Source organism: Semicossyphus pulcher, unplaced genomic scaffold, assembly GCF_022749685.1.
Source record: "Semicossyphus pulcher isolate SPU_LCO1_2020_fin unplaced genomic scaffold, fSemPul1.0.p SCAF_16, whole genome shotgun sequence".
Classification (NCBI taxonomy): Eukaryota; Metazoa; Chordata; class Actinopteri; order Labriformes; family Labridae; genus Semicossyphus; species Semicossyphus pulcher.
In genome coordinates this window covers 2,057,648-2,078,625 of record NW_027211670.1, presented here as the reverse complement: position 1 = coordinate 2,078,625, position 20,978 = coordinate 2,057,648, and the positions used below count along the sequence as shown (strand labels likewise).

At 41.4% G+C, this 20,978-nt stretch overlaps 1 protein-coding gene across 1 annotated transcript in view; it reads left to right on the top strand.

Moving 5' to 3' along the window:
• Positions 1 to 20,978, top strand: part of dnah9 (dynein, axonemal, heavy chain 9) — a 189,618-nt gene that overhangs the window by 7,118 nt on the left and 161,522 nt on the right. The window contains exons 10-19 of the mRNA XM_069663994.1: positions 2,345 to 2,459; positions 2,665 to 2,733; positions 7,222 to 7,348; positions 8,420 to 8,566; positions 11,112 to 11,220; positions 15,608 to 15,849; positions 16,122 to 16,257; positions 18,009 to 18,205; positions 18,292 to 18,554; positions 18,713 to 18,874. Coding sequence (XP_069520095.1) covers positions 2,345 to 2,459; positions 2,665 to 2,733; positions 7,222 to 7,348; positions 8,420 to 8,566; positions 11,112 to 11,220; positions 15,608 to 15,849; positions 16,122 to 16,257; positions 18,009 to 18,205; positions 18,292 to 18,554; positions 18,713 to 18,874 — 1,567 coding nt within the window. The remainder of the gene's footprint in view (positions 1 to 2,344; positions 2,460 to 2,664; positions 2,734 to 7,221; positions 7,349 to 8,419; positions 8,567 to 11,111; positions 11,221 to 15,607; positions 15,850 to 16,121; positions 16,258 to 18,008; positions 18,206 to 18,291; positions 18,555 to 18,712; positions 18,875 to 20,978) is intronic.

Genomic DNA, 20,978 nt, shown 5'->3' with positions numbered 1-20,978 from the left:
GCGCTAACAGCAGCCCGCAGTTAGAGAGAAAATATAACTGTCTACAGAGCGCTGATGGAAACTGCAGCACAGTATTATAAGGGCTGTCACACTATGAGATGAGATCATGATGACAAATCCACCTTTAAAAAAAATATACTTGTTTGTAAAATACAGTACAATATTATTAATTGGGAGACCAATCAGTCCGGGGCTGTACAAGGCTCAACCCCGGCACACGAGCACAGACGGTCTGGAGCCATTACGCATGACGGGGATTATTATCTGGACGAGCTGCTGTTGCGTGCTCGTTTAAAAAAATGAAGCTGCGTTACAGACAGTGAAACTAGTAAACACCTGATGACTCTGGACTTTACAATAAACTGTTCAAAGAGCTGCCTCCTCCTCTCCCTGCTCATCATCTGTGCATGCAGTTGAGGTCCGTCAGTGTGCACTCAACATGCAGCAGAGAGTGGAGGTGCAGACAGCTTCTTTCCACAATCAGATGGAAAACAAAAGCAAACTGCACGGGTCTATTACTTTATGGGCATGTTTGCGCTTGAATATCATCAGTACAATTTTCTTTGTGAATCAGACCTTGAGACGGAGCAGATAGTGGGGGCAAATGATGCACAATTTATGGTGCTATCAGCGGCCCGCAATTCATTCTTCTTGAATTCCCCCCTCAGTGTCTTAAAAGAAAAATGTATGAGCAGGCTGCCACACCATGTTTTTATTTTGTGTCTACATGGTTTAAATATTTTATATATTCAGTGACGTCTTTGACTACAGAAGAGTATCTGAAATCACCCTCTATTCTCCCTAAAGCACCTCAGTGTGTTGGTGTGATAAAAAGGTTGCATCACTTTGCATCAAGTATTACACCATTGCCACTCTCTTCCCTCCCTGAAAATTTCAAGTAAATCAATGCTTTTCTTTATTCTGTGTAATTTTGCAACAAATTAATAATGATAATGTAGCTCTGCTCTCTTTCCATGATGCTGAGATAAGTGCCAAAATAGAAACGATGAAATGGTCTTCACTGCTCTCTATAAGTCACTTTTTACATGCTAACATTAGAATGCGAAGCTACATGTCTGTTAAACAGTTTTCAATTGCTTAGTAACACTTTAGCATCATGTCACATTCCATATCTTTACTTTTGCTGAAACAATGTTTCTGTCTGACCAATACACACAAACTTTGTGACTAGATACTAGTATCATACACTGTGCAAGGGAAGCGGACGTAGCCAAATGTTATCCATTAGTTTGAAGCCTCAGTTTTGGCCGTATTGTTGCCATACTGTTTGCCATATTTTGACAAGTACCGTAAAATCCGGAATATAAGTCGCATTGAAATATAAGACACAGTCTGTTCTTGGGGTATCCCAGAGGGAAAAGGGATTTCTATCTGCTATTTATTAATAAAAACCTGTTTTTATTTTTATTTTCATTTGAAACACATTAAAAACACACAAATAACAGCCTACTATCTGTTTTCTTCATGTCGAGTTTGCAATCCTGGTAGCTACCGGTGAGATAGTTGAGCTCAGCCTACAGTAATGCTGACTGTTGTGAGGGTGGCGGCTGCACTGGCGATCATGACGCCGCCTGTCCGTCACTAAGCTTTAGCTGGATTATAGCGCCATCGTCTGGGTGACATACCGTAAAACAATAACATACCTCTTTTTGCATTTTATACTGGTGTGTTGGTCGCCCCGGTATATAGGACGCAGTCCACTTTTTAGATGAAAAAATAAAGTATTATAAGTGCGTCTTATACACTGAATTTCACGGTAATTGAAGCTGGAGATGATTGAGCGGTTAGCAAACACAATGTTAGCAGCTAACGCTAGCACTAGCTTGAATATCAAGATTCAGTTGTAATCCAGGCTTCAAAAAAAGAATGAGTCAGCTGTTCATTGTCTGTAAGGACAGTTTTTTTTCAGTAAAACGAAACCGTCATTGACTAAATGAACATCATGCTGTGCTGAAGGGATTCTAGAACACTTGAAACTCATTAGGAACATGTTTACTGAGGGAATAGATCAGGAGAGAAGTAGTTTTTTGTTCTTCAAGACTTTAATACGATCAATGTCTTTACAGTTAGTGGAGTCGCCCCCTGCTGGCCATTAGAAAGACTGCAGGTTTAAGAAACTTCTGCATTCGTTTCTCATTTGAGATCAGAGGTTATATCCACTTCTTACAGAGAGTCTATTGGGAGGACTACAGGTAATGATTAGGTTTAAATGAATCAACACTTTATATGTGAAACTCTTTTAGCCCAGCATTTCAAGGCCCTGAACATAATGTGTTAGCTGTAATCATCTGTTTAATAGCAAGTGATGATTCTCGCTCCTCAGGTTGTCCTCCAGCGAATAGGAACATGCCGGCAGTAGCTGGCGGGTTGAAATGGGCTCAGGAGCTTCAGCAGAGGATCCACACCCCCTTCTCCAAACTCAGACACCTCTCCTACCCGTGAGTCTCCTCTCTTTAACTCCAGCACAGTAGATTAAAATAATAATTTAAGTGTGGTCATGCATCTCCAGAAATCTCAGTGTGAATTAAACGCTCTGTGAGCAGCTTTAAAGGCCTCGTAAAAACGATGTTTGGTAATAATGGCGGATGGAAAGAAATGAGATATAACCTTTGCATGGGCAGTAAAGTTTCATCTTCTCTGCAGGTGTTTGGAGTCTGCAGACGGAGCCAGGGTCATCCACAAGTATGAGGAGATGATGCAACTGCTGGACAGGTGTGTGGGGATTCTATCTCAGAGTATTACGCTATATGTCATCATGCCTCTATGTATGTATCCCTGCATAAAAGAACAGAGAGGAAGATTAAACAGAATAGACAGTGATAGAATAAGACACATCCTTTATCTGACTGTAAATACCACAAAAGCCAACATGAATCAGACTTAAGCTGTGTCTCTGACATGTTACTTTTCCTGTAATTTAACACCAATGCTGTTTTCAAAGTGAGGATTTGTGTTTGTGTCAGTTGAGTGTATAACATTTATGAAGCAGCCCCCTGTGGAGTAGCATGTAGACACGCAGCCCCGGCATGATTTATGTTCTCATTACTGCGGCTCAGCGCTGCAGATTATTTCACAGGACTCCCATAATCCCACATGCTCCGTCGCTGCTCACTGATGCCAAGTGAGAAATGGCCTTTTAGACGATATCCAGCATCAAAACCTGTGAGATAAAGCATCCCATGGGGGGAGAAATGCAGTTTGTATGGAGTCAAATTGAATTGTGAAAGTCAAAGAGAGAAAGAGATGTTTTTATTTCTATAACGGTACTTTTGAAGAAATGTCCTTTAAAACAAAGACCACAGCATGAACTGTTCCCCACAAGGCCACTTATAGGTTACTAGGACATTAAAAAGACAGCTTGTATACTAATGCTCAGTCGTTTTTTTAAATTTTCAGTACATAAAATAATGATTAGATGGTTGTTAAACCAGCTGTGTGGGGGATTTTTCTTAATTTTTCTTTCAAGGAATTTGTGCTTCTTTTGCTTCATTTTTGGCTGACCGCCGGGGTCGGCCCTACACATGGGTCTGTATGTGACTGAATGAGTGAGTTACAGTACTTTCACAGCCGTAGAGAGAAAGAGTTGTGACATTGCAATGGCGGATCATGGAGCATATTGGACCGCCACTGACGCGACTCTCTGTCTACATGGCTCTGGATACTTTGTTCGGGCAGTAGGCGGCGCTGCTCCTCCGCTGCTCATCCACTGTCCTCACCTACGTCCGCAGCGCGCACCTGCTTTCAGACACGTTGTCATCGGCCTCATAAGGACAGTCCTTGTAACAAGTGTCCCACAAAGCGCACATTGACCTGATGCGGTCAGTCACATACGAGGTTTTGACCTAGTCTTCTTAAATTATGTATATAATGTAATATGATATGGAATAGTAAATGTAATAGTAAAAGTGTATTATATGAAAGTAAGTAATGCAATAATATAGTATAGTATAGTATAGTATAGTATAGTATATAATTTAATATGCAGTTTGTGGTATCAGTAATAATATAATATAGTACAGCAGTAAAGACAAATATTGGATGTAATATGATGTAATATGGTACAGTGTGTATAGTATATACTATATGCAGTAATATCAGTATTGCAGTGCAGTATAATATGGTGATAAATAGTAAGTACAGTATAGTACATGAAGATGTAACAGTATGTATATAAGTATATCAGACCAACAGAGAGTCATGAAGAGTGATGACAGTCCTCTGTGTGACAGACACTGTGTGTGTTGGAGGGGGCTGTTCAGCGTGATGATTAGGATTAGGCAATTAGTAAGTCATTTAATTAATAGTCATTTTGTAACAGCAGCGATTTTGATGCATTAACTGTCTTTCAGTGTCATGTATTTTTTGAGCAAAAACGAAGTGCTGTCTTTGTCACAAATTCGAGGATTTGTTGCTTTTCTGTGTTTTGCTGTGACAGTGAACTCCATGAGTGTGGGAAAGTTTGGCTTAGACAATATCAAAAGGAAAAATGCTATTTACTCAATTTGCACATTAACAATACAATGGTCTGCTTTGTCCGACAGACAATTAAACTATTCATTAAAGGGCCAGTTCGCCTATTTCAACCTCAGTCCTATCATGCTATTATGGAGAGCTAATACTATTATGGTACAAAAACATACAATTTGGCTCCGTGCCTTTAGAGGACGCAATCCGCTTCTCCAATGGGCCCTGGAAAACCTCCGTCACACTACGTAAAATGTGTCAGGGAGGTCGCTAAACTACACTTCCTCAATCTAGGACACCGCCTCCGATGTCATGCCTCGTTTAGAATCGTCAAGTTTGAAATGTAGAGTACCTGAATATTTTTTAGAAGATCCATTGGTATATTCTATTTACTTTTCGGATTCTGTACCGCTCTGAGTCTTTGCCTGCAGCAGTAGTATTTCGCTCCGTATTTCACTCCGTATTTCACTCCGTATTTCACTCCGTATTTCACTCCGTTCCTTTCAAAGGGAGGGGCACAATGCACTCTGGGTGTTGTAGGAATGTAGAATGGGTGAAACCACGAGCTGTTTACACAACTTTCTCCACAGCTATGGCACAAATTTCAAATATTATTGCTTCTATCGATTACAGAGAACACCAGCTTTGACTGACAGGAGCTTTTTCCAGGGTCCAATGGCTCCTTTAAGAAAAAATATTGTCAGGTGAATTGATAGTGACAATTATTATTTTTTGCAACCCCTTTTCTAATAATTCTACTACTGCTACTTTTAATTCTAGTACTTTTAAACCTGAGTCATTTTTTGGGGTCTAATTGACTAAAAGTTACTAAAAGTTTTAAATTGCTGTAATGGATTTCTTAAAAACATGCTGTAACGGCTGCAACATAATCCTTGATGGATCAAAGTCCCTTCACTAAAAGTTCTTGTTGTTTCCACTGACAGGCTCAGATTGTTATTCTAAGTGTGTGACAGCATTACATAAATGATCCCTACAGAGATAAACCTTTTTGTTACAGAGGAAGATGGTTTTTTTATGTTTGTTTTTTTTCTTTAAGATTATTTTTTTGGCCTTTGGCTTTATTTACAGGACAGCTGAAGATAGACAGGAAATGCTGGGAGCAGAGAGTGGGGGATGACATGCACCAAATGATCGGCAGACCGGGAGTCGAACCTGCGATCAGTGCGACGAGGACTGTAGCCTCTGTACATGGAGTGCCCGCTCTACCAACTGAGCTAAACAGCGCCCCGGAAGATGGTTTTTTAACCAAAAACAGACATTACATTGCACTCTTCAAAGACACCAGACTCCATTTACCAATACAGTAATTTTACGTCACAAAACACAGGAGCTGGTGTTCTACTGCTGCATGGATGTGTTAGTGTTTTGTGTTATTGTTTTTCACACAAATATTGTTATTCACACAAATATTGTTATGGATCTAACAATTTAAAGTCAAATAACATCACATACAAATTAACTAATCGGGGGTGTAGCAGACGTGCAAATTATATTTCATCAAGGTAAAATTACATGTTTTGTCAATGGAGTCTGGTGTGTTTGCAGAGAGCGATGTAACGTCTGTTTGAGGTTATAAAATCTATCTCTGTAACAAAAAGGTCTATCTCTGTAGGGATCCTTTCTGTAATGTTGTCACACACTTAGAATAACAATCTCAGCCTGTCAGTGGAAACAACAAGAACTTTTAGTGGACGCACTTTGATCAAAATGTGTAAGAATACTGTAAGAATAGTGCCGACATTTAGAAATACCAGAACTCCCCTTTAAAGGTAGGACGTGAGTCGATATAGTCAGTGTAAGTCCTTACAAGCATCAAAGCGTGTGCTGTAAACCCAGATATATGTGAACAAGTCTTGTGAATGAGATGCACACACACACACACACACACACTCACACTCACACACACTCTGACAGAGGCAGATTCTTTATGCTTCACACACTTCATATCGCTCCTTCCCTTTATGCCCCTGGAGTAATGGAATGATGAACAACAGCAGTTCTTTGCCCTCAATTTACTCCCATCAGAAATTAGAGCCCTTGTTATGCTGTAATAATCGTTGCCGCTGCCTCCGATGAACGCCGCCATTATTCTACATATTCCAGTCAGGAACAGGACGGGCGTGCTCACTCATTACCCCCACAGACAAAATGCGGCGTGATTTATGGCCATGACCGAGGCTTTTGATTGCCTCTGCGTCTGCGGTGCCACTATCAGGAAATGAAGCTCACAGCAGAAATCCAATAAGGAGCACACAGTGCACACTGAAGTTCTCATCATAATCGTGGCTATTTACAGATTGATATAGCTGCACAGAGCCTGACATATTCTCTGTTCCCAGCCAGATGAATCAGCGTTTATCCTCATATTACCCTCCCCTCGCCTACACCTCGCCCTCCTTCAGCGCTGCTCTCCCCCTGCCCTTATTGTCTGCTTGATATGGACGAGCCAATCACGCCTCTCATCCTGTTTACAGCCTCCGAGGATTGGGGAAAATGGCTCAATCATATGCCTTTTAGATGCTTGTTTTGTTGCTCCTGTTAATTTCCATAATGTTTTCACGCCTGTGGCCTTGTGAAATAAAAGCCCCGGCCCTTTTAATGGGAATATGAAACAATGTTAGACCCCGGCGGGAAAAGGCTCAAATTGTTTTTGTGCGATAATAACTTTAGTTTGAGTGTGATGGCAGATTGTGTTCTTTGTGTTTGCTGTTCCAGATACTCCAGCAGCCTGTATGAGACGTGGACGGAGAGCGTGGGCGAGAGCTCTCAGTACAACCTCAGCCTGCCGTTAATCCGCAGAGACCCGGATACACAGCTGATCTCTGTCAACTTCAACCCGCAGGTTCTTGCATGCTGGAAAAACTGATCCAAGTCAGGCTGCTTTATGTGTCACTGCTGTGGACAGGATCTGAATTATTCATCATTTCTCTGATATATTTTTAATATCTTCCTGTAAGCATTAAACTCTGCCCCGGAGGTGTATAAGAGAGTACAAATCCTTAAATGGGAATTGTGGTACTTTTAAACCTGGGTCATATTTTTTGGGTGTGAATGTCTCCAGTAGATGTGTTCAGCCTGCAGTAGTGAAACAGGCTGTAATGGCTGCAACATAATCCTTGATGATGATCAAAGTGCGTTCACTAAAAGTTCTTGTTGTTTCCACTGACAGGCTCAGACTGTTATTCTAAGTGTGTTCTTACAGAAAGGATCCCTACAAAGATTAGGGAGAAAAGGAGAAAGATTCTTGTTCAACCAGAAACAGACGTTACATCGCTCTTTTCAAAGACACCAGACTCCATTGATAAAAACAGTAATTTTACCTCACAGAACACAGGTGCTGCTAGTCTGTTCATGTTAATGTGTTGTGTTGGATATGAGCTAACCCTTTAAGACGATGCTTAGGCACTGTAGGTAAATAAACATAGAACATAGAACATCATACAAACACACACAATAACAAAAACTAAATGAGAGTTTCTGGTGTTAAGAAAAGTATCCTTCTTTTGAATATAAAGGTTTTTCTCTCCAGTGAGAGATAAACGTTCATACTGGAATTGCCATTTTAAATTATGTTGTATTTTCTATGCAAATATACATGAATCTATTTAAAGAGTTGTATCAGTATTAGTTTTTCCATTTAAAGCCAGTAATTCTGCCCTAAAGAATTACTAACTTCTCTTTTATCTGACTTTAAGTGACACGTTTTCTCTCACCAACACCAAAAACTCCACTACTGAATGTTCACATTTTGAATGTCATTTTTTCATTGCGAAATTTGGCTTAGAAGTAAAGATATTGAATATTTGCAAACACTCTTGGCAGCCTGTTCTCATAAAACTGAATCTATTACTTAATGGTCTGGTTGTAAAAGTGTTTATCTGTCTTTCTAATTTCCCTCTCCACCTCCTCCTAGCTGGCATCTGTGCTGAGGGAAGTGAAGTATTTGGAGGCCAGACAGACTGAGGCCATCCCTGAAACTGCACTGCAGATCTACACCACCAGGGGGCAGCTGTGGCAGTACGTGGCCAACCTGGAGCTCACGGTGGGCCGATACAACAAGGTGGGATTTGTTTAAACTACAGGCATTGAAGACTGGGTGTAAAAGGCTAATTACTCCTTCCTAGCTGTTTGAGTTCTAAAGTGGTACTCTTGACCAATTGCTTTGACCTCCAGGCTAAGTGTTATGAGACTTACAGGGTTAGCATTTATGCTAGCCAGCTAATCTGCTTGAATATTTCTTGCCAGCTGTCTGCTTTTGGCTGTTGGAACTCTGATTACAAGTTTGATTATTGACTTATATGTTTCAGCATCAAGGAAGTTCTCCAACTTTGTACCTGTCTTTTAACTTCCTGTCTGTACAAGAAGTGGAAATGTTTTGATTATATCCACTTTATTATTGGATGCTGCTGTGGTAATCATTATAGTGATGATGTCTAGTGAGATAGCGAAAGTAGAAGGAAACTAGTTAGTCTCATTGGCTATCTACTAACTTCCAAGCAAAGTTCACCTTCAGCGTAGTTTGTGTTTTTCAGCAGATATTTAAGTCCTGTTTCTAAAATGTCCCTGCAGACCTCTGGTATCTGTTGCCCTTTTCTCCCCGTCTGATTGCATTCTTAATCTACATTAGAAAATTGCTCATTCTAAAATACACACAGCACCTGCAACTTTCAATACAAAACACACAAAGAAAATATTAAAACTGTCAGAAGAGTCCAAATTTTACTCTTCCACATGTTTGCTGCTGTGTTGCTGCAGGATGCTTTCGATCCTGCAACACATGAACATCTATCTGTTTACATTTTACCTGATGTTGCAACTAAAACCCAGGTCTGGTGTTATTGTCTGATCTTTCTCTGAGCTTTCTGACTGTTCATCGCTTCACTGTCGGTAGAAACACAGGAAAAACATCAACATGTGTACTTAGTTTGCTGGGTAACAGTGTCCAGTGAGCAGTGTGGCGCATGTCTCTGCCTGTGTATGAGGCACTTCAGACAGCTGTTTGGACAGATCGCTTGTGGTTCCGCCCTTACAAGCAAACGTGTTGTTGCACTTGTGGCAACGAGCATCGACGGCATCGACTCTGGTGAAGTGTAACCAGACTTTTGAACGTTTAGTTCTCTCTGCCATCGTAATGAGTAGGATCTCTTGTGTGTGCACGCGTGCGTGTAAGTGTGCGCGCGCTGTAGCGTGTGTGAGAGAGAGCTGCGCACGGGCTCCGCGAGAGAGTTTTCATACTGCATCTGGATTGGAATATGAATCATAGACGACTGTCTTAATCTTATTGGTGAGATTAAATGTGCAAGATAATGTTTTTATAGCAATAATAAACAGGAAATTCATGTTCTTTATTTCTCCAGTACCGAAAGCAGCCCCGGGGCCCTGGTACCCATCCCTAATCGTATCGTTTCGTAACGTAACATATCGTATTGCTTTGTTTTGTACTGCATCGTATCGTTTTGTACTGTATTGTTTCGCATTGTATCGTTTTGTATTGTATCCTATTGTTTCATTTCTTACTGTATTGTATCATAATGTATCGTGAAGTATCGTTTTGTTTTGTATTGTTTCGTGCTGTATCGTGTTGTATCGTACCACATCACATCGCATTGTAGTGCCCCTTAACCATAATACTTGCTAGGAATAACTTGGATAGTGCAACAATGAGTAGGCAGTACTTTTTGTAGTTATTGTAGATGAGATATTTTGGAGGGAAAGCGAGATGTGCTGTGAATAATGACGTTGCTCAGAGGATGTAACACAGAGATTTTGATCCCCTAGCCTTTAGCGCTGCCCACAGTCATATTTTTAACTTTCTTCATCTCAACATTTGCATTTGTACACAAAATCTAAAATTTTAATGTCTAACACTAACTTACCTGAAGCGCCAGCCTCAGGGCATATTTTGCATTTTTAGTCCCACTGGTGGTTAAAATGTTTTGTTTTCAGGTTTTGAAGGACCATCGCAGCCTTGTGAGGATGCTATCAAGGCTGTAGATGTTTTGTTCTGTCTGAAAATCATTGCATGTATTTGCAGCGGTTATTGTTATGCATGCAGGGAGCGCTTCAAGTTGATATTGCTCTGAAATAATGCTAATGAGGACGTGTATGTTGTGTATGTGAGTGTATTTACTTAATAAGTTAAATACAAGGTAGTACATAAATATGCTCCTCTTTGCCTCCGACACTTTCAAACACATAACTCTATTGTTGCTCTTAATGGGAACTGAGCATGTGGGCAAAATGGCAATTTCAATAATGTGGTATTAAACAATGTGAGAGCAATCAGTGCTGTAATTAACTCAGCCTCACAGAGGACAGCTCGCCCACACGAATCACCGCTGCCTCCACCAGATGATTACTTTTTAAAATCACAGCTTTTCACTGCTTCAGGTAGCAAAAAGTTCATGTCCAATTAAGTCACGGCAACATGGAAGGATCCAGAAACGGGGACTTTAATGAGGACGACATCCTGTTTGATGCTCTGGGCTTTCAGTGGCCACTCATGAACAGACTAAAATTATTTTTCTGCTCACACTTACTGGAAACTGAAATCTCATCACATCTGTCTCTGTTTCTCTTCTCTCTCCCTCTCTGTGTTTCTGCAGGTGAAGCTGTCTGTGCTTGATGTGGAACAACCTCTGGTTCAGGGCCAGCTCAGGGACATCGACACTCAGCTGAAAAAGGCAGAGGAGAGTCTGAACTGGAACGGTGAAGGTGAGGACGCTCACTGATAACAAAATATACAGCTCTCAAGCCTCAGTTTCTGCAGTTTGAGGGTCTGTTCACCCAAATTATATAAAAAGAGTTATTTTACCTAAAGGGGTTTCCAGAGACGCAGATAGTTTGAGTTACCAAGATTACTTTTGCATTTTTGGGATATTCAAAATGAGAAGGACATCGGTGTGTCTGACCCTTAAAAGGAAATGTAGTGTCATTATTTGCTTTCTTTCCCAGTGTGAGAGGAGAAAATAGATCTCAATCTCATGTCTTTGCTTTTCATAAAGACACCTAGCCTAGCTTAGCATAATGTCTGCAAACAGGGGGGAAAGGCTAGCATGGCTCAGTCCAAAGTGAAACAGTAGTTACCAGCAAACGTGTGTTTAAGCAAAAGTAAAGCAAATATTTTGTGCATGAATTTACTTTTTATTCTGAATTCATTTTTTGTCAGGTCTGTCTGACAAGACGACAAGAAACACATTTGAATAAGATTGTTTTTTGAGTTTGGAGCAATGACTGTATATATAAATGGACAACGCGTCTCCATCTGCTCCCATTGTACGAAATTGATGCCAAAATAGCCCCTGTGATAGGCGCTGCCATCTTGCGATGGTGTCGTCTTTTGGAGCCAGAGTCTGCGCAGTAGAGATCGGCGAGTGAAGCGGCCGTAGCCAATTCCTCTAACCCAAACACACACTTAACTTACCAGAAAAACAGCAAGGATCCCGCACACCGGGACGCTGTTTAACAGCAGAACAGCTTCTTGTGTTGGTCTGAGATTAACGTTCACAGGTATGGAAACTTCACTGACTGTAGTGATTGTTTTAGTTACGTCTCCACTCGCGGATCGTCCTCCGCTCTGCTCACCCGGAACTGATTGGCTGCAGGAGCCGAATTTGTCAACAGAGCTGTCAATCATGATTTTGACAGCATCAAATAACTAATTAGAAATAAACTTGTCAGATAAATGAACACTTGGACATAAATCAGCATGATAAGAACTAACTATAATGACAGAAACCATGTTTGAGAAAAATAATTTGACGTGTATTTTGATTTTATAGTTTGACTCATGTCCCATCTGTTAACATGGAGGAGGCGGGCTTTATGAGCTATACTGCAGCCAGTCAGCAGGGGGCGCCCGAAATGTTTTGGCTTCACTATTAGGGAGCTGTGATGTCGTCCATCTCTTTATACAGTCTGTGGTTTGGAGTTTGTGAATTTCACACACAAAGGGATTTTTTTAACTTGCCTCACGTGAATTTGTTGGTTCATGTCGCCTTGCATGAATTCATGTCTGTCATGTCTCTGCATTGACTTAGTATGTAATTGCAAATGAGGGCTGCACGATTATGGCCAAATATAATCACGATTTCTTTATGTTAATTTTTTTAATATTCATTTTAGAGACAGATTTTTTTTTTTGTTGGACTTTCACATTTTAATACAGAGCAACACTTTCAGTTCCATCTTGTGCTGCATTCAGGCTCATGTACAATTTTAGCATCAAACTAAGACTTAAAATCAGGTTCTTTACCTGGATGTGGTGCATCATGGGTAATGTCAGTGTGTCTGTGGGAGCTGGGCGGATAGGGTGTCTCTATAAGTGTCTCTGTTCTGGATGTCTGACTTAATGCTGGACGAGGACGGGGGAGCAGCCCGTTCTTCCTCTTGCCCTTCATACACTCATCATGCTGCACTTTGTGCTGTTTTTCAGCTGCTTCAACAACTTAGTCGTGTTGCGTTGCGGTGCAGACGCAGGTTTCATGACCTCTCTGCTGATTATTTGTTCTTTCCCTAAACCTGAAACACCTCCAAACAAGCGATGACGAGCCGTTTAGGGGGACCAGCTCTTCGTCTTCTGTTCCAGACATTTGACTTTAGTTTCTCCGACCATCTTTGTTGTTTACACTTCCATTTAACCTGCCGCTGCGAGGTAGGCGCTCATCACATGGCATGCCAGCGCCCCCAAAAGTGAAGCCCAAACCTCTCCATCACTCTCTGGGGGAGGGGCTGTTTAGGGAGTGCTTGATTTGATATGCAGCAGAGTTTTCTGCGGGTGGAGCATTTTATACGTCAATATCACCATCAGTCATGTTTATTTAATCATGGGAAGACAAAATCATGATCTGGATTAATATTCAATTTATTGTGCAGCCCTCTGCCCGTGTTACCCCTCATGTTACTTTCAGGATCAAAATCTTGTCACTGTGTAATCGAGAATTATGTTTTGAAAACAGCAAATGTAAAAGCTTTCTAAATTGTTTCCTGTATTAAAGTATAGGGAAGGATGTAAAAAGGAGCAAACACAATGTTGAAGCAGATATTTTTTATTTTTGTGAGGATTTACATTATTGTAGGTTCATTCCTTCCTCTATGCTCCTCCTGTTGTTTCCCTCCTTTCTGTCATTTCTGGTGCTGAGCTGCTCTGACATGTGCGTAAACAGAGATGCTTTGCATTTTAAAAATCATAGAGCAAGAGCAGGAGAGGTGTTCAATCATTGATAAGCTCTACTGACACTCTGCTGGCAGGCAGACTCAGGATTCCCAGCAGAACAAAGAAGGAATGAGAAGAGTGTTTACGGCACAGGCTGATGCATTCGACTGTCTGCAGGAATATCGTATCTAGTAGCGTATCTGCTTTATGCTGTGCCACGTATGTGTGTGTGCATTCTATATATTTACTTGTGGGTATCTTTTTGTGCTGTGGATTTATTTGGTGAAAATACATAGGTTGGCAGTTTTTCTGTTTATATGCTAGGAAGCACTGAAAACTCTCAGCGAAAAATCAGGATGCGTGTCCCTTGTGTAGAGAACTCTTGTGTTAATTCGATTATTTTCCCCAGACCTTTGAGTGGAAAAAGTATGTTTGATGGGATTAAATGTCCTGCAATAACGGGTTGCTTACTTTTTGGCAGACATTTTTAGCAACACTGGTTTATGATTGGTCATTTAATATAAGTTGATATGTTGGCCAGGCCAATTTATAGCTGAGCAAATAAACTGGAGCCAGTCTGGAGCCACTTTAAAAGTGTGATTCTAGGGATGTCAACTTGGGTCTGTCTGTCCAGACTGAATTATGTCATTAGCTATTGGATGAATTACTACACAATTCAGTGTTCTAAAATAATGAATCCTAAGTAGAACCAAACTAATTTGGATTTAACCAATACCATTTTTATCGGGGAAATTTGACCTATTACAGAGCTAAAAAAAAAAAAAGTATGAATATTTCACGGTGTCTGCCCTGTGATTGACTGGTGACCTGTCCAGGTGTAACCCGCCTCACGTTCAATGACAGCTGGGATGGGCTCCAGCGCTCTGCAACCCTGAGCTGGATAATGGAAGGATGGACATTTCACAGTATTATACATTGGGTTTCTTATCTTGTGCTAATGCTCTACATGTGCTGCGGAAAGTGCTGCGAGGATTGTAAACTATGGAGTCAGAGCGCCCTCTGCTGGACAAACTACATGATTCGATAGGATTAGATTCTTTATTGCCCTTTCCAGGAAATGTGTTGCCACAGTCTGTACAGTGCATCTCGGACACATAGGTTACATACCATGTACAAAAGGAACACAACGACATGACACAAACTCACACAATAGCTTTTCCCTCCCTTCAGTTACCGGGTGGTGTTGTTTAATGACGCTATGGTGGAGGCAACAAAACTCCTGCCATAGCGTACCTTTTTACAGGCCAGAGTCCAGCATGTGCGACCTGATGGAAGCAGTGTGAAGGATGAATTGAGGGGGTGTCTGGGGTCAGGTGCAATGATATGGGCTGTGTGTGTGATGGCTTTGCTGTTGAGGTCTGGGAGGTTGGCGGTGGGGAGGCCAATTATTTTGGAAGTGGTTTGTGTAATGTGTATAAGTTTGTTCTTGTTAGTGACTGTTAACATGTTAAAGGAGCAGTAGCAGAGAATGGGCTGTATGATGATGACACCAATTATAAATCAACCCATTGTTTCCTGTAGGATATGTTCTGAAAAACAGTTTTCATATCAGCGCGTATTGGAAAACATATACAGTATGTCGACACGATAGATCTGTATCGGCTGACTGATATATACTATAGTTTAAAAGGAAGATATATAATATATTATATATATTTAATGTATTTGTATTGATTAAATGCAGGCATATTTTGGGCTTATTGGAAGGGAGACACTTCTTCTACATTAGGTTGAATTACAGTGTCATGGTGAGTCTAACTTAACTTTATGGTCAAAGAGAGTCAGACACAAGAAGATCTTCCAAAGGATATTTAACATTTTCAGGGGGACACCACAGAGATACTCTCCCATTTTATCTTCATTCTTTCATGTATTTTCTTTGCTTTTAATCCTAACCCCCCCTCTCTTTCATCCACTCCCCTCCAGGTATTTGGCCGTACATCCAGGAGGTGCGAGACTCCATCTGTGACCTGGAGAGCCGACTCCAGAGGACCAAGGACAACGTGGAGGAGATCCAGAGCTGCATGCGCTCCTGGGCCAGCCCCATGTTCGACAGGAAGGAGGGGAAGAAGGACACACTGCTGAGTCTGGACGATCGGACTGAGAGGCTGGACCGATTCTACAGTCTGATTCGCTCTTCTGGAGAGAAGATCCACTTCCTGCTGAAGGTAGTTAACCCTACGATAATGGAGTTCCTGCATTACATCACACTAAGCAAAAATACAATTAAATATGGTGCAGTGTTTCTATTGCAATGTTCAAAGTGTTTAAAAAAGGCTTCCTCACGGCTGTATTGGTTTAAAGTTTCAGTCACATTTCATCACTCTGAGAGCTTCTTATGTCAGCAGTTCCTTATTTGCTTTGAAATAATTCCAGTAGTTTTAAAATGCAGGAAAAATGATGATTCAGTGTGTGTATGTCATGCTTTGTCACGTCGCAGAACAACCAGGAGCTGTTCAGAGCCGAGCCATCCTCTGACGAGTGGAAGGCCTACGTGGAGTTCATCGACGACATGATCATCGACGGATTCTTCAACAGCGTCGAGTGCTCGCTCAAGTTCTTCCTGGACAGCACTGGTACGACATTCATACATAAATCTTATCACACTCGCACTTAATATTTGTAGTGAAATGATGGTGTTACTCCTGAGGTCTCAAAGCCAGAATGTTTCAGCCAACCCTGAATATCATATCCAAAAATTCAGCCCTGCTCGTTCCTCTGGGAACCTGAACATTTTCCTCCAGCCAGCTCCGACTTGGACATCTTCTTAGAAACATCCTCAGGAGGCTTGATGTCAGTTGGATGTGCGCCTGTATAGCTGTCGGCATGAATTAGGTCTGGACTTGCATGCTGGCAGGAGTTTTGTCAACCAGTTTAGACGTACTGGGATGTGGTTCAAGATGTGGTGGATTGTTGCCAGGCTGCTTCTTCTTCTCTTTATTCTACATTTTATTTTGCTTCTTCTTCTTCCTCCTCTCCTTGTGTTGGTTCAGAACATATTTTTTTATGGGTAAAGTCCTGACCTGAATTGGAAATATCTCTGGGGAGCAGCAAGACATTAACCTATAGTTCTGTCCTTATTCGTAGTCTGCAAAACACACGACCATCTTTTATGAAACATTATTATTATAGGGGTTCAAGCAGTTTTTGTTATGATTCTTCTTCTTCTTTCTTGTTTTTCTACACTGTAAGTTTTCTTGCAGCTCACCTAGATCGGCAGGTTGGTTGTAAATTCCCCCCACTTCTCATTTACTCAGTAGTGATGCTGTAAGAATCATGTTTAGGTTTCGTCAAGGCACTCGGCTTTGGGGCTGCAACTAACAACTATTTTGATAGTCGACTAGTCATCGATTATTGAAACGAGTAGTTGACTAATCAGATAATGTATTGCACAATGACTTAATGTCTCTTATTTAGCTCTCAGCTTTAAATGTAGTTGGCGGTTCTTTAAGCATGTGCTAACTAAGAATAAAGACAATAAATATGATTTCTTATTCAAAAATATCTCTTTTAATATACTTGCTGCTGCTGCGTGGCTCCTACTGATACAAAAGCGAAATGAAAAATCCAACATCAAGTTTTTGTTCGTTTAAAACAAACGACAGAGAAACTGCTGACAGAAAAATACATCAAGAACACAACTCCATCGTGCCCTCTCTTCAGATGCTCACACATCACCGACGTGCTCCCGTGATAAGCAAGGTCCGCTTTACAGATCCTGCAGGCGATCCTTTTCTTTGCAGCATTGAGGCTGAAATGCTCCCAGACTTTACAAGTTTGAGGTAACGATGGTGTCGCATCGGCCGCTGACATTTTGCTATGTTTCGTTTAAACGTCTCTTTCCAGTCGCTGTTTTGCATGAACAGCTCTCAGCAGAGATGGTAAGGGTGCGAGAGGGCTCACACCTCAGCAACTCAGCTCCGGAAACCGATGTTATGTCCACACAGCATGGAAAACACGTGATGATGTAACTGACTAATTATTGACAATTAAATTTGTTGACTCATTTTGACATTGTTGCAGGCCTAATCGGCTTAGAGTCAAAATATTTTCGTCATTCAAGTCTTTAAAATGTTCTGCATCTTTGATTCAATGGTCTGCTCTGGAGAATCTCTTTTTGTGATTGTGAGGCTGCAATATTAAGTAATGTCTGGATAATTTCGCCAGGGTCTAACGCTCAACACGCATTTTTGACCACATGTTCTAATGAAGGCTACACTCATGTCACAGAACTACTTCTTCAGCTTTTTGACATATTGCACTATTATGAGTTTGCAGATTTTGAAGAATTGTCACTTCAGTTTCATGTTGTGTCTTTTGTGTTCAGACCAGAGATCAGCTGTGGCTCCTCTGTTTGAGGCTCAGCTGGACCTGAAGGTTCCTGACATGGTGTTCACTCCGTCTCTGGAGTTTGGGGCAGGAGACAGTTTCTTTGAGCTGGTGGAGAGTCTCATCAATGACGTGTTCAGGATCTCCTCACTGGTGCCGCGCCTCGCCCAGCACAGCCCCTTCCCCAACTACCAGGTAACGACTGTTAATACAGCCAGAACATCTATAACTCGTCACTGTTACGACTACGATATCTGAAAAGTGTCAAAATGTCCCCTCAGGCTGACATGGAGGACATGGCTGATCTGGCTGACATGCGGCAGCTCGTCATGGAGCGCGTGCAGGGTGTCATGTCAACCTGCTGCGAGTTCAGAAACTCTCTGGAGCGCTACAGCTACCTGTATGTGGACGACAGGAAGGAGTTCATGCGTCAGTTCCTTCTGTACGGACACGTTCTCAGCAGCCAGGAGGTCGAGGGTTACACTGAGGACGGGGTCTCAGAGAGCCCGCCAACTCTGGATCACTTCAGAGAGCATGTGGACGGGTGGGTATAAGCAGATCAGGAGGCTATGTTGTTGTGTGTTGATTAAATAAGGCTTGACCTTTTTTTCTTCATTAAGTTGAACTTAAACATTTACTCAACATTGGTGTTTGGATACCTTCTACCTACCTGAGTGAAACCGGTTTGTGATTATAATGCAGATATGAGAAGATCTATGAGGAGGTGCAGGCTCTGGAGCCGGTTCATGTGTTCCACGGGTGGATGAGGGTGGATGGACGGAGCATGAAGAGCTGCTTACTCAACATCATCAAAAAGTGGAGCTTCATGTTCAAACAGCACCTCATCGACCACGTCACCAACAGGTGGAGTAATTTTTAATTTTATACACTTGAGGGGTTTAATGCTACAACCTCTTAGCTTTTGTGGCTAATGTTAGCTAACTGTTTATACATACTGCTTTGTAATTTAAATCATCAAGTTAGTTTGCTGACTTGTTGACTCTTTTGTACCTGTGCTGCTTACACATGACACGCACAAACAACACCTCAAACACATGACACGCAAAAACAACACTTCAAACACGACACGCACAAACAACACTTCAAACACATACCCCCACAAAAAACACTTCAAACACATGCCCCCACAAACAACACTTAAAACATGACACGCACAAACAACACTTCAAACACATGACACGCACAAACAACACCTCAAACACATGACACGCACAAACAACACTTAAAACATGACACGCACAAACAACACCTCAAACACATGACACGCACAAACAACACCTCAAACACATGACACGCAAAAACAACACTTAAAACACGACACGCACAAACAACACTTCAAACACATGACATGCACAAACAACACTTCAAACACATGCCCCCACAAACAACACTTCAAACACATGACACGCACAAACAACACTTCAAACACATGACACGCACAAACAACACTTCAAACACATGACACGCACAAACAACACTTCAAACACATGACACGCACAAACAACACTTCAAACACATACCCCCACAAACAACACTTCAAACACATGACACGCACAAACAACACTTCAAACACATACCCCCACAAACAACACTTCAAACACATGCCCCCACAAACGACACTTCAAACACATGACACGCACAAACAACACTTCAAACACACGACACGCACAAACAACACTTCAAACACATGACACGCACAAACAACACTTCAAACACATACCCCCACAAACAACACTTCAAACACACGACACGCACAAACAACACTTCAAACACATGACACGCACAAACAACACTTCAAACACATGCCCCCACAAACAACACTTCAAACACATACCCCCACAAACAACACTTCAAACACATACCCCCACAAACAACACTTCAAACACATGACACGCACAAACAACACTTCAAACACGACATGCACAAACAACACTTCAAACACACGACACGCACAAACAACACTTCAACCACATGACACGCACAAACAACACTTCAACCACATGACACGCACAAACAACACTTCAACCACACGACACGCACAAACAACACTTCAAACACATGACATGCACAAACAACACCTCAACCACACGACACGCACAAACAACACTTCAACCACACGACACGCACAAACAACTCTTCAAACACGACACGCACAAACAACTCTTCAAACACGACATGCACAAACAACACTTCAAACACACGACACGCACAAACAACACTTGAAACACACGACACACACAAACAACACTTCAACCACATGACACGCACAAACAACACTTCAACCACATGACACGCACAAACAACACTTCAACCACATGACACGCACAAACAACACGCTTGATTTGATATGCAGCAGGGGCGGAGCATTTTAAACATCTATATCACTGTCAATCAAATATTAATCCCAATCTGGATTTTGGCTTCCAACGATTAAATAATTGATTAATTGTGCAGCCCTATATTCAAGTGGTTCAGAGGTTTAATTATTACTTAGTTTAAATTTTACACATAAAGTCGGGGAACAAACCATAGTTTGGGTCAAACATCCTACTTTTCTTACACATTAGAAAGGTAGATTCATTTAACCGATGACAATTGACATAAAAGATCTTGTGGTGAAAGTTGTGCGATTAACGAGAGTTTAAAATTGGCCTCATTTTGTGCCAAAAAACAGCTTTAGATCCCTCCTGCTGCGTAAACTGTGCAGGGATCCACCTGTGTCTCTGTGCTTTTGTTATTTCTTGGCTGTAAGACATATTTCTGCTCAGGTACAATAAAGTTAAACTTGAAGTTTATGACATCATCCCAGACTTTAGAAAGCTCCTTAAAGCCACATCAGACATTACACATCTGGTTCAGAGGCTGAGTCACATCCCCTGATGATGCATAACTGATCTTAATTGTGGCAATCTAACACTTAATATGTTCCTTTAATGAGGGTGTATTT